Raw genomic sequence first — 14,849 nt, 5'->3', positions numbered from 1 at the left:
GCAGAGTATTGTGGGGTATGGCAGAGTATTGTGGGGTATTGCGGGGTATGGCCGAGTATTGCGGGGTATTGTGGGGTATGGCGGGGTATTGTGGGGTATGGCGGGGTATTGTGGGGTATGGCAGAGTATTGTGGGGTATGGCAGAGTATTGTGGGGTATGGCAGAGTATTGTGGGGTATGGCAGAGTATTGTGGGGTATGGCAGAGTATTGTGGGGTATTGCGGGGTATGGCCGAGTATTGCGGGGTATGGCCGGGTATGGCGGGGTATTGTGGGGTATGGCGGGGTATTGTGGGGTATGGCAGGGTATTGTGGGGTATGGCAGAGTATTGTGGGGTATGGCAGAGTATTGTGGGGTATGGCAGAGTATTGTGGGGTATGGCAGAGTATTGTGGGGTATGGCAGAGTATTGTGGGGTATGGCAGAGTATTGTGGGGTATGGCAGAGTATTGTGGGGTATGGCAGAGTATTGTGGGGTATGGCAGAGTATTGCGGGGTATGGCCGGGTATTGCGGGGTATTGCGGGGTATGGCGGGGTATTGTGGGGTATGGCGGGGTATTGTGGGGTATGGCAGGGTATTGTGGGGTATGGCAGGGTATTGTGGGGTATTGCGGGGTATGGCCGAGTATTGTGGGGTATTGCGGGGTATGGCCGAGTATTGCGGGGTATTGTGGGGTATTGTGGGGTATTGTGGGGTATGGCAGAGTATTGTGGGGTATGGCAGAGTATTGTGGGGTATGGCAGAGTATTGTGGGGTATGGCAGAGTATTGTGGGGTATGGCAGAGTATTGTGGGGTATTGCGGGGTATGGCCGAGTATTGCGGGGTATGGCCGGGTATGGCGGGGTATTGTGGGGTATGGCGGGGTATTGTGGGGTATGGCAGGGTATTGTGGGGTATGGCAGAGTATTGTGGGGTATGGCAGAGTATTGTGGGGTATGGCAGAGTATTGTGGGGTATGGCAGAGTATTGTGGGGTATGGCAGAGTATTGTGGGGTATGGCAGAGTATTGTGGGGTATGGCAGAGTATTGTGGGGTATGGCAGAGTATTGTGGGGTATGGCCGGGTATGGCGGGGTATTGTGGGGTATGGCGGGGTATTGTGGGGTATGGCGGGGTATTGTGGGGTATGGCAGGGTATTGTGGGGTATGGCAGAGTATTGTGGGGTATTGCGGGGTATGGCCGAGTATTGCGGGGTATTGCGGGGTATTGTGGGGTATGGCGGGGTATTGTGGGGTATGGCAGGGTATTGTGGGGTATGGCAGGGTATTGTGGGGTATGGCAGGGTATTGTGGGGTATGGCAGGGTATTGTGGGGTATGGCAGAGTATTGTGGGGTATTGCAGAGCATTGCAGGGTATTATATTATGGAGGGATGGCTGAGCATGGAGGGATGGATGGCTGGATGTGACTGTATTTGTCACAGAGCAGCGTTGTGGGCACTACAGATGCAGCCCACAACGCTGCTACCATCCGATCCCTCCCCCGCTCCTCCCCCTCTGTACCGATCGGTACACAGAGGGGAGGGAGGAACCGGCGTCATGACATGACGCCGGTTTGTTTACATGTGATCGCTCCGTCATTTGACGGAGTGATCACATGGTAAACGGCCGCGATTAGCGGCCGTTCACCGTTCACCGGTCTGGACCCGGCGGTCACGGAAGTTCTCGGGTGCGCGCCCCAGGGGGCGTGCGAGAGCAGTATTCTGGGAGGACGTCCACCCAGGATAACCCGACCGCGCTGTGGCCGTCTTTCGGCTATGGCCCGGTCGGCATGTGGTTAATATGTTTTTTTTGCATGTTATTTACATGTAGAATCCTCCATTTTGTAGATCTGTTTCTGGATACCAACTTTTTGGATGTGATGTCAGCAGCCCCAGCAGACTCAGCCAAGTGACACTGTATAGCATTGATGGTGAACCTTGACACCCCAGATGTTTTGAAACTACATTTCCCATGATGGTCATGCATGCTACAGTGTAGGTGAGCATCATGGGAAATGTAGTTCCAAAACATCAGGGGTACAAAGGTTCACCATCACTGCTCTATAGCATTACCCACTTCTTCCCCAGCAGTTACATATGAGGTGGAGGTCCTGGGCCAACACAGATGGACACTCTCAGAAGCGGAGAGGTCTATGACATACGAGTCACATTTCATTTTCTAGCATGTTCAAAGGCACATTGCAAGTGTATAAAACGAATGGAAAGACAAACTCCTTTTAACAATAAACGGAGGGTGCGCTGGCCTAATGCATTATCCTTTGGAACATTTTATTAATAAAATTAGAGTACATAATATATACACAAGCCAACGTATGTACAAACGCCTCAAAACAAATCCAGGAACAGAATGTTAGAACTCCTGCATATCGTATCATCACATCACAAGGAGGAGCTGCACAAGTCTGGAAGGCGGATGCGTTTCGAAGGATATGCCCTTTTCCTCGGATTGCACTCTGCTTTTACTAATGAAAGGTACCAAAGAGTTATGCCCTGGGCTGGTGCGCCCTCTGTTTATTGCAGTTTGTCCAGAATACCCCAGTCTTAGGAGGGCAGCAAAGTGTGGTGCTTCCATTTGGGTCAAGAATGGAACAGGAAAGGAAGAGACTAGAACGTTTAAGCGGCACACGCAAGTACAGAGGCATTTTTGTCTATTTTTCCCCAAGAAAAACACGTGTGTGTGTGTTTGTGTTTCTTTATGTTTTTTTTTTTTTTTCGTGCTGAATCTCTCGCCTTTCTTTTTTAGATTACATGCAGCTATTCAGCTTGGAAAAAGCAGCAGCGGAAAAAAGAAGAGAGTGGTGAGGAGCATAAAAGTCCATGGAAATTCTGCAAAGTAGAAGTACTGGTGGTTGATGAGGGCAGTCTGGTTTCTATTAGAATATTCAGCGCTGTTTTGAAATTGCTATGTACCCATGCCAGGCTGGAAAAGTTGGTGATTCTTGGTAGGTGTGAACACTTTTTGAGAATTTACTTTTCTTAGAAAAAGAAGAAAAAATAGTAAATTGCAAGCAAATCTTTTTTTGACCATCTCAGTCTATGTTAAAGGGAATGAACATTGTTTTCTTTTATAATTTCTTCATTCATGGATTTTGGTGGTATTTGATCACCACTGGTTTTTGTTATTATATAAATGAAAAAAGACACAATTTGAAAAATAACTTATTTTATACTTTTGTTATAAAACATATCCAATAAAATTAAATTTCTTCCAAAATTTTAGCCAAAATGTCTTCTGCACATATCTTTGGTTAAAAAAAAAAAGATGACCTATCTAATTTCTTGAGGCCCCCAAATGACCCCTTTTTGGAAAGTACAGTCTGAGGTATTTAGTAAAAGGCATGGTGAGTTTTTTGAAGTTGTAATTTTTTGTCAAAAATGTTTGGAAAATGAAGAATTTCAATAAAAAAAATGTGTTTTTTGTTTTTTCTTTTCTTCTTTACCCCTCACGTTTTTTTAATATACTGTCACCAGTGCAGTACAGCATCATCATATGACTGGTATGGCAGGGATCAGGTTTACTGACTGGTGATAGTATGTATAAACATGAACAGCTTGCTATAATTGTGATTGGCTAAGCTAATCACATGTTGCAGGTAGCCAGGTACCATGTGATTGCTTTGGGCCAATCACCGATAACCGCAAGCTGAAAAGCCATTCATGACAGGTTGTTTACATTGTTATCATGTGATCGCTATGGCCAATCATAGCGATCATATGATACCCGGTTACCAGATACTTGTAACAGTGATCTGCTGTGTCCAATGGACACAGCAGGCACAGGAGGAGTGCGCTGTACGCCTCAGCGGGCACCCTACTAACCTAGAATATCGTGTATTTATATCACGTGTGTGTGTGTACATGTATATATTGGCCCACCCTTCTGCAGCTATGACAGCTTCAACTCCTCTGGGAAGGTTGTCCACCACAAGGTTTAGGAGTGTGTCTATGGTAATGTTTGACCATTCTTCTAGAAGTGCATTTGTGAGGTCAGGCACTGATGTTGGATGCCTGGCTCAGTCTCTACTGGTGTTCTATCGGGTTCAGGTCAAGACTCTGTGCAGGCAAGTCACGTTCCTCGACCCCAAACTCACTTCCTACCCCCCCCGACTGTGTTGATTAGGTAATCAAGTAATTTTCTTTTTCTTCTACCCATGGTGGAATCATCCTCGGCTGCCTTAGGGGGCTAAGTGTGTTAGAAATTAAGCAAAGCTATTTGGATTGTTACTGTTTAATATACTCTGCTAATCATAATCTAACTCACTTTAAATCTTTATGCATGCATTTATGAAGTAAAAAAAAGAAAGAAAACATTCATGAACAGATGTGTAATTGCACACATAATTTTTCTTTCCTTTTTATTGTAGGTGATGTCCGTCAGTTGCCCAGTATAGAGCCAGGAAACTTGTTGGCCGATATATTTGCTACTTTTAAAGGCATGAACTGGGCAATTGAGCTCAAGACCAATCACAGAGCAGAGTCGCAGCTCATTGTGGAAAATGCAACACAGTAAGAGGCCAAAGGAGAATGCGTGTTTTTATAAATGTATGTTGTGCATTGAGCTGATGCCTATTCTGCAGAATATTAATCATGTATTTTTCTCAAGCATCTCTAATCAGCAATGTTTGGACTTTGATGCTGTTCTACATTTTGATGGAAATAAAAAACCTGCTGAGATGCCTAGTGAAGAGAAGAAATGCATTCTGGTTTCTTTGGCTGATGAATCTGGTAAGCAGTGTGTTAGGAATGGGGACTGTCACTAATTGGATTTTGTAAGCAAGGGACCACTTATGGAAGCTACTGTTCTCAAGAAATGCTACTCACAGTGGAGCTGAACTTCTTGAAGTGATTCTAAATCCTAAACAATTAAACATTTAGGACCTCAATGCTTATCGCCAGGCAATATTAAAATACATTTTGAAGCTACCTTCCCATGTTGAGAATAATGATTTTTTTTTTTTTTTAACATATCTGGCAGCTTCGTGGAGAATGTAGCATTTATAACACCCTACAATGTCAACAGAAGGTATCCTTTAGAGCAGGGGTCCCCAACCCCCGGGCCGTGGACCAGTCCACGGCCTGTTAGACACTGGGCTGCGGGGGGAGCCCGGGCCAACCGCATTGGAAGATGTCTGTGTTTTGACACAGCTCTCTACAGGCACCGGAGACCGCAAGTATTATTACCAGGGCTTTTTTTTTTTTTTTATAAAGCCATACTTTTCTTCTTCTCTTTTAAAGTAGAAGTCCAAGAGCTGGGAGAAAGAGTATGGGGGAATTTGCATCTTCATGCAATGCCCTGCTTGACTCGCATATTAAACAATCAAACCTAATAGAACTAACAAGAAATAGTATTGCTGAAAGAAACCAGGCCGCAGTGTTGCAGCATTAGAATGTGGTATTAGAATCTCATAGGATCTAGGTTTACCGGTCTTGAAAATTTAAGTCTGGCTGTCTGAGGCGGTAGTGCTGGGAAAAGTCTGCAACTACAAATGCAGATCGGTTTGACTGCACAGAGAAAATCCTGACAAAGCTGTATCTGGTGGCAGGCTCTATAGTGACAAGTCTAGTTGCAGGAAAACAAGCTCAGGGCTCTCATTGTTCTGCATTATGGCGAGTTGAATTATTTCACTATATATTACATTATAATAATAGAAATAAAGTGCATAATAAATGCTTCAATCCTGATACTGACAGCATATCAACCCGCTGTCACCCCGCTACAATAAATGTCAAGTTTTATATAACAAATCAAAAGGCTGTTCACATTGTAAACAGAGAGAGAATGTGGATTGTGCACTCAACCACTTCTTATGGCCGGGTATCTGAAGTGACAGGCTGTTATCGTACGAGCTATGCATGCAAAACAGCCCTGGATGGATTTCGGCTAACTTATCTACTACCTTGTCATGGCTGCACATGCTCCCATCTGCAAAAACCAACGGACTGATTTAAGCACTGTAGGCTTCTTAGTCATACAGTACACCAGAACATGGAGTGCTGCTGAAGAGGAAAGAGGTCTGCTAATTGCTTCCACACACCCTCGGTAACATGCCCAACCCCCCTCCCCCCATGTATCCCAGGATCTGCTTGCCAGGACCAACATAGCGGATGCCACCGGGTAGGTGGTAGGGAGCTGAGCAGACTTACATCTGCTCTTGTCCCCTTCTTGTTGGTTTCCCGTTAGTGTCCCTGTCCAGCGTGGCGAGGAAAGAATGAAATGCAATGCGATCTGCATTCCATTACATTCTGTGGAGCACAGGGGGAACATCCAGGGTCTTTTAGATCCCAAATGTCTCCTTAAAGAGAACCTGTCACCAAAATATCGTCACATACGTGACTTTTTGTCTCCTATGTGATGGGGGAAAAAAAAAAGTTAAAGTGGATGTAAACCCGATTCACGAAATTTGAGCTGGGCACATATATCTGCAGTGTTTTCTTATCTCTCTTCAAAGCACTATGTCCTGTAGCTGTCTCCTGCTCCATTCTTCTGTTATCAGCCTGATAATGTCTGACAAGTTCTCAGTCAATTGAGATAAAACCAGCCAGAGTTTTGTGTTGAGGAGGATGCTATAAATAGATTAGCAGAAAGCTGAACTATTCAACCAACAGCTCTGAAAGTCTCTACCTATGTGAAGAGGGGTTGTGTGCCTTTCCTCCAATCAGCTGTCTTGGATGTATACCCAGACTTCACTGCAGTGCTGAATAGAGGTCGACCGATATGGGTTTTTCTCTGGCCGATGCCGATATTTACAAATCGCGGTGGCCGATGGCCGATATGTGATGCCGATTTTTTTGGGCCGATATATTAGGCCGATTTTTTTTTTTTTTTCTTTACCTTCATCTCATAAAATCTAACAGTTAGACCCCTTTCACAATGGGGCATTTTTCAGGTGCTTTTGGGCTAAAAATAGCACCTGTAAAGTGCCTGTAAAACGGCTCCCCTGCAGTCTCAGTGTGATATCCCGAGTGCTTTCACACTGAGGCGATGCGCTGGCAGGATGTTAAAAAAAAAAGTCCTGCAAGCAGCATCTTTGGAGCGGTGTATACCACTCCTCCACCACTCCTGCCCATTGAAATGAATGCGCACCGCTGCCGAAGAGCCTGCAAAGCGTTTCGGCAGTGGCGCTTCAGGGGTGCATTTAACTCCTTCCTCGGCCACTAGCTGGGTTGTAAGCGCCCTGCTAGCAGCCGAATAGCGCTGCTAAAATGATGGTAAAGAGCCGCTAAAACTAGCAGCGTTTTACCGTCAACGCATGCCCGCTCCAGTGTGAAAGCAACCTTCAGTGATACGGAAAATTTTTTACATTTAAACATTTATTAAACAAAACAAACCTCCAATCAGTTCACTTGTATGTAGAATTTAGATAAAAAAAAATATATAAAAAAAACCTCTCTTAAATATTAAATACACAAAAACAGGTAATTAAAACTTCTGGATGAAAAAAAATGGGCTAAATTTACTGCTTAGTTTTTTTTTTTTAATTTATTAGTGTATTTTTTTTTTTTTAAATTGCATTTGAAAGACCGCTGCGCAAATACCGTGTGACATAAAATATTGCAACAACTGCTATTCTATTCCCTAGGGTCTCTTCTAAAAATATATATATAATGTTTGGGGGTTCTAAGTGATTTTCTAGCAGAAAATACAGGATTTTTACTTGTAAGCAACAAGTGTCAGAAAAGATTTAGTCTTTAAATGGTTAAACTGAGAACTTCTACACACAGAGCTCAGTTCATTCATAAGTGTAAACATTGTATCCTTCAGGTTCTTTTTATCAGATTTGGCAGGCTGCCCAGAGAGGGGAGAAGTCGCTTCACACAGGCAACTTGCACTGACTTCTATTACAGAAGTATTTTGCAAGTCGTGCTGAAGCTATATCGGCTTTTTTTATCAGCACAATCGGCCGATGCCGATTAAGTAAAAAACACCAAATATCGGCCGATATATCGGTCGACCTCTAGTGCTGAACAGGAAGAGAACATCTCCTAACAGGATCTGAACTTTCTAAAGAATATATACAGCTGAAGACAGCAGATATACATGTAAAACTTGCGTAGGGAGATTTGTTTCATCCCTATGTATTAACTCAGGCTATTCACTTCACTGGGTATATGTGAGGGTTTACATCCACTTTAAGTAAAAAAAAGAAAAAAGAAAGTTACACAAAAGCACATAATCCCCCTCTTCCCCTCAAAATGTTTTGAGCCCCACCCCCCACACATATACGCACGTACAAACGTAAACAAATGCAACCGGGGTGCCTATGCATGAAAATGTTGATTGCGATACACATTGCATATTGCTGCGCACGCCAGAGTAATAGCAATATTTCTAGGTGGCTCCTCCATAAGGCTAAACTGATGACCTATAGGGGGCTTTTAAAGTGTGGCCTGTGGAAAATATAGGGTACTGAAGTTTGTTGCCATTTCACAGGTGCATTTAAATTCAAGGTTTTACATGTTGGTATCTATTTACTCGGTTCAACTTCATCCTTTTTATATTTTACCAACAAATTGGGAAATTCTATTATGTTTGTATGCCCTGCAATTAACTTTAGTGTGCTTTTTTTTTTTTTTTACTGACATTTTTCATTTCCTTGACCTGTGCGGTAATATCATGTGAAACAAAAAAAAATTGGAACTATGATTATTTTATTCTCTGAGGTGTCTGTTTACAGAAAATATATAATGTTCTGAGGGTTTTATGTGATCTTCAGGCCTAAAATGAATTTTTAAACATGTAAGCAAAAAAAAAAATAATGCAAAAAACAGCTCTGGCAGTGAAAGAGTTAAAATCCTTTACAGCTCATCAGTTGAGAGTTAACTGGGAGCTCTGGTGCTAGAGTTGTTTCACTCTGACGTTCGCGGTGATACCTCATATAGGTGGTGCAATCATGGTTTACATACATGTGCGTACCCTGTGCTACATTTAGATTTGCAGGTGTGTGCAGGGCAGTGGGGGTTATGATATTTTAATGATTTTTTTTTTTTTTAACTTTATTGCTATCAAAAGGGCTTAATAAACCCCCGTGTGCTAGCATTGGACAGGTGACAGGTACTCTTTATGGAGACTTTGGTGGTCTAATAGACCCCAATGTCTCCCAGGCATCTTACCAAGCAGAGATCTGCTTGGTTACATGCTTCCCTGGCTGTACCAGCCAATGAATGACCCCTTTGAAACTGGAAGTGACTAAATCATTGTCGCTTTTCTTTCCTGGCAGCGGAGATCTCCTTCCACCCGTTATCTTGAAGCCCTCTGATGTGGTTCCAGCCTTCAAGTAAGGGTGGGAGGGTCCGGGAACCACACGTGGGCCGTGGCTGAACCGTACCCCCTGCACTGTGAAAGTGATTGGTCGCTATTCAGCTATCAGATCACTTTACAGTTTGGACTCGGCTGAGGAAAATGGGTACAAGGTGATGGCTACTACTGCCGTCAGCTTGTGCTTAACCCTTCACACTTATTGAGAGAGAGAGAGCTGTGCGTGATGTCATAAGCCTAGGCTAATGACCAGACAAGAAACAGGAAGTGGGCTGTATATTATTATTTAAGGTACTTGTATAGCACCGTCAATTTACACAGCACTTTACATGTACATTCACATCAATCCCTACCCTCAAGGAGCTTAGAATCTAAGGTCCCTAACTCACAAACATACATACAAGGGCCAATTTAGACAGAAGCCAATTAACCTACCACCATGTCTTTGGAGTGCAGGAGGAAACCCACGCAGGCACAGGGAGAACATGCAAACGCCAGGCAGGTAGTGTTGTGGTTGGGATTCGAACCAGCGACCCTTATTACCGCTTGGCGAGAGTTCTACCCACTACACCACTGTGCCGCCCATGATGAGGTATTTACTGGCAGAAAAAAAATGTTTTACTATCCAAAGTTAAAACAACAAGGGCAGACGATTTAATAGATTGAAGGTTGAAAAAAATGACTGAAGGCATGAAATTACTTGTGGCTCTTGGGCAAGATATTTTAAATAAATGTATTCAACACAATTACATTTTAGAGGCTTTGCTTTCTCTGGCAGTTGATAAGTCAGTTGGTCATTATGTGCTTTTTTTTCTTTCTTGCTCTGATTGATTTTTATGACGTGAACCAGTATGCATTTTATTCAGATATTTAATACCCTGTCTGCTGTTAAATTCAATTTGCTTTGTCAATCACAGATTTAATTACTGCTATAAAAGCATTGATTGAGGACAGCCCAGGACTACAGGATGATAAACACTCTCAGTTCATTGCATTTAGGAGGTAAGTTATTAATTGAATGTGTAGTGATTTTCTTTTATACAGAATTTTATTCTGTTCTTTCTTATGGTCAGGATTCAAAAATACAATTTTGGAAAATATTTTTTCTTATGTAAATAATAATGACCACTATAGGAAAACATATTTGAGTTCTGGTAACTGTATGGGGTTAATACCTTTTTATCAAAAGTACTTCCATTTTGAATTCCTTTATTCATTTCACATGTTTTTCTCTCTCTTTATATTCTGACCAAGTTTTCCTGCCCCTCTCCAGCACACAGTAGGTGACCCACAGCCTTAGCTCTGTGTAGTTTTCCACAAGCCTGTGAAAAAGGGGGTGTGTCCCTTTCTTTCAATTAGTTGCCAGATATCGGGGGAACTCTGTGCTCTATGTTCTGCAGTGTGTTAGATGTCCGATCCCCGCTCCCTGCTGCTGGAGCTCAGAAAAAAATCCTTTGATCTGTGTGTTATTAGAACGATCTACAGAAGCATGGCTGCAGATAAATAAGTACAACTTTACATAGGAGGATTTCTTCCATCTTTGTGTATCACCCAAAACTAGTAAGTTACCTGGGTATATGTAAGAGTTTACAACCATCTTTTAAAAAAAATATATATGTATACTATTGCTGTAATTAGCTGGCCTTTAATTTGTTTCTCTCTTACTTAAAATCCATCTAAAACTTCATGGTGATCTAAGGCTACACTGCAGTGGTGTATAATCCATGGGTGCAGGGTGTTCACTGAACATGGGCCCCTGAGGGGGGGGGGCTACTGTGACACACCCTGGACACATGGATGGTCCCCTGGTTCACAGCCAGGGATGATCGGTGTGGGAGGGGGGGAGGGACAGCTGCAGGCACCCATCTCCCTGCATGGCTTTTCAGCTGACAGCCACTTCTCCTCCTCTCCCTCCCGCGGCTGTCAGCTGAAAAGCCATGCAGGGAGATCGTTGCTCACAGCTGTCCCTCCCGCTGCACCAATCCTCCCCAGCTGTTCCCTGTGTCCTCATTTTCTGTCCCCCCCCCCCCCCTGTGTCCTCCTCCTCTGCCCCATGTGTGCTCCTCCAGCCCCCCTCTGTATCCTCCTCCGTCCCATGTGTGCTCCTCCAGCCCCCCTCTGTATCCTCCTCCTCCTCCGTCCCGTGTGCTCCTCCAGCTCCCTGTCCTCCTTCGCCTCCCACAGCCGGCTTCCCTCCTCTCGTTTCCCACCGGCTGCTGTCGGGGGGATGTGTGACCGGTAACGGCCCTTTCCTTTTCTGAATTGGTCACATTGAGCGATCGCTACCGATCACTCTTGTGTCCCCCTAATAACTGAGCAGAGTAACCTGTGTTTACTCTTCTTCAGTTTATGAATGAACGGGGAGCCTCTGTCTTCTGTCCATTCATTTTCAGTGCTGAGGCTGCTGAGAAAAGGACTGGGGAATCTGTCCTCAGCCCCTTTCTCTGTCTCAAGGGGGAGATGTCAGGGGTCTGTTTAGACCCCTGAAATCTCACCAAAGCCCACCAACAGGGCTGATAAAAAAAAAAAAAAAAAAACTGCAATAGATCTTAAAAAAATAAAATTGTAAAAAAAATATAAAATAAACTACTAACACCACTACCCCCTGCCCTGCCAACACTGTCCACTGCCCCAAACCCCCCCCCCCCCCCCCCAAAAAAAAGTAATTGTAAAAAAATAAACTACTAACACCATTCACTGCCCTACTGACACTGTCCACTGCCACATACCCCAGAAGCACTGTGAAAAAAATATTTAAAAAATTGTAAATAAAAATAGATAAAATTAATAAAAATGAAAAACTACTGACATCGTCCACTGCCCTACTGACACTGTTCACTACTCCCACCCCCAATCATTGTAAAAATACAAAAATAAATTGTAAAAAACAGTAAAAATAAAAAACAATTCTGACACTGTCCATTGCTCTACTAACACCGTGCACTGCCCTACTGAAACCATGCACTGGACCCCAAAAAGCATTTTGAAAAAATGAAAAAAAAAAATACTAAAAAATGTAATTGTAAAAAAAAAAGTAATAAATAATTAAAGAAAGAAAAAATTATTGACACCGTTCACTGCCCTACTGACACCATCCTGCACGTACTACCCACCGTTGTACATTCCACACTCCTCACCTGCACATTATACCTACCTACATACACTATGCCCTCCTCTCCTGCACATACTACCCACCTCCATACACTCCATACTCCTTTTCTGCACATTAATACCCACCGCCGTACACTCTGCACTGTACATTCCCTATTTACATTACTGCATTCTGCACTATGTAAGTCATCTTAGACTCTATTAAACCACACCCGTTAACGCTACGCCCAACATGTAGCACAATTTAAGCTATGCCCACATTTAGCAGCGGTGTGCCACATTTTTTTTGCAATGCCTAGGGCCCACTTTTTATCTTGCACACAGGTCCACTCATTTCATGATACGCCCCTGCTACACTGTCTACAGGTTGACACCACAGCTGGGTGACATCATTGCAGAATGAACAGTGTTGTCACTTTCGCTAAATGAATTTAAAAATATTAGATCCACTGGCAGGATCAACAAGTAATAAAATTGTCACAGGAGGGACAAATATTGTTGTCTTAATGGAACAAAAATATTTCAGTAAAATGACAGCAGGGAATTTCCTGTAAATACAGACAAAGACCTGCAGGGGAGGAGCAGGTCATGCTACACATACCAAAAGTTTTTTTTTTTTTTTTCCTTTGGCATGTGTAGTACTCCAAATGTCCTATAACTGGTAAAGAATGCACACTCCTATTTTGCTTTTTTAGTTTAGCCAACAGGTTTTCTCCTTTTTGTTTACAGAGCTCAATGACTTAGGGTGAAAATAACACACGTAAGTGAGTAATGCTAGCCATTGGTAGGCAGTTTTTTCAGCGGGCTGAATGGGGGAAAAAAATACCAAACAGATTTTCCATTCACTTAAACAAGGTGGATGGAGAAATCCCATCCCAACTGGGACATTCTGACAGCGGGACTTGGCACTGTCAGAATGCACAGTCAGCAGCTGGAATCGCTGATTGGCTAAAGTATTCCAACTTGTCCGTTCAAAATGGCCACACATTGATAAAAATTCATTTTCTGCAGAACCAACCAGATTTCAAACAGTCTATGGCCAGCTCAAGACTGAGTAATTCCTTATTGGATGACTGCCTAAGGACAAAGCAAACCTCCTTGTTGTACAGGCTCTTTTGTACTGAAAATGCTTAGTATGCAGTGAAATCATACCAGCCTGTGACTGGCCCACCCGTTTGATTTAAGTTCTTCTAATCATTGTGGCTCCCAGGGCGGTCTACATGCAAATTCAGTCTACCTAGAAACACCCACTCTTCCAGACTGACATCCACCCCTCAAGGTATTATGATATTGCATAACTCCTTCCAAGTGACAGCCCACTGCTTGCATCATGACAGAAGGATTTTTAGAGGAGTAGAGGCAAGATGCTGTAATGTTTTTGGGAAACTATGTACAGCACCCTACTGTCCAATCTCACCAGCCATGATCTATCTGCATTGCAGGAAGACCTAGTAAGTTGCGTTATGGAAATTTAGAAGGCTTTATTTAAACAGTCAACTGCTGGAAGTCAGGGGCCATGCTCTTCAGAAAGTGGCTCCTTCCTCTATGTCCATCTTTTTCAGCATCAAAGCAGACTTAACCACTTCAATATCATGCTATAGATGAAAGATGGCTACAGCGTGGTCGTCCAGTTCTGGGAAGGCGTCCTCCCAGGACCATGCCCCCTGGGGAGTGCATTGGACGCGATCTGTGTCCGCTGGGTCCTTCGGATCGGGGTAAAGAATCACAGCAGCTCTTTACCATGTGATCAGCTGTGTCCAAGCACAGCTGATCACATGTAAACAGACTTTCCGGTTATTGGCAGTCCTTTCCTCACACACTGCGTCTGTGTGAGGAAAGGAGAGCAAATAACCGGCAATTCTGTCAGCACATTGTTTACACTGATCATCAGTGCAGCCTTATCACTGCATATCAGTGAGGAAAAAAAATGACTGCATATAACAGAAACTAAGAAAAAAGAAATAATTTGTATTAGCAAAATAGTGATTAAATGCCACCAAAAGAAAGCTTTATCTGTCTCAAAAAAAAAAATAACAATTTCATATGTGTACAGTGTTGCATGATCGCGCAATTGTCATTCAAAGTGCGATAGCACTGAAAGCTGAAAATTGGCCTGGGCAGGACAAGAGGGAAAGTGCCCAGTATTGAAGTGGGTAATCAAAATCTTAGGAGTCTGGTTTGGAGCTGAGGGTGCACCCCTAAGGTCTGTGTCCAGGGCCAGTCGCTCGCATTTGATCACTTGATGAGCTATTGCATGCAAGTGGGAGTGATTTGGCTGCAAGAGTTGGCAGCCTCCCACTGCTTTCAATGTGGCTGCCTACTTGCAGCTAATTGTGGGAACCCCCAGTGTGTGATTACACCATAAACATGTCCACACGTTCTATGAATCATGTGTGGATGAAATCACCATTTTGCAATCTGAGCATTGCACATATTTTTACCAGAACTCAGTGGTGGCCTGTTTAGTTTAGAACATGGAT

At 43.4% G+C, this 14,849-nt stretch overlaps 1 protein-coding gene across 1 annotated transcript in view; it reads left to right on the top strand.

The window, feature by feature from the left end:
- Positions 1 to 14,849, top strand: part of HELB (DNA helicase B) — a gene marked incomplete in the record, with an annotated part of 74,343 nt that overhangs the window by 48,102 nt on the left and 11,392 nt on the right. Inside the window, 4 exon segments of the mRNA XM_073620107.1 lie at positions 2,746 to 2,944; positions 4,367 to 4,508; positions 4,606 to 4,727; positions 10,176 to 10,260. Of these exon segments, the coding sequence (XP_073476208.1) occupies positions 2,746 to 2,944; positions 4,367 to 4,508; positions 4,606 to 4,727; positions 10,176 to 10,260 (548 nt within the window).

This window comes from Aquarana catesbeiana, linkage group LG03 (genome assembly GCF_042186555.1).
Source record: "Aquarana catesbeiana isolate 2022-GZ linkage group LG03, ASM4218655v1, whole genome shotgun sequence".
In the NCBI taxonomy this organism is placed as follows: Eukaryota; Metazoa; Chordata; class Amphibia; order Anura; family Ranidae; genus Aquarana; species Aquarana catesbeiana.
This window is presented reverse-complemented; position numbering and strand designations above follow the sequence as displayed.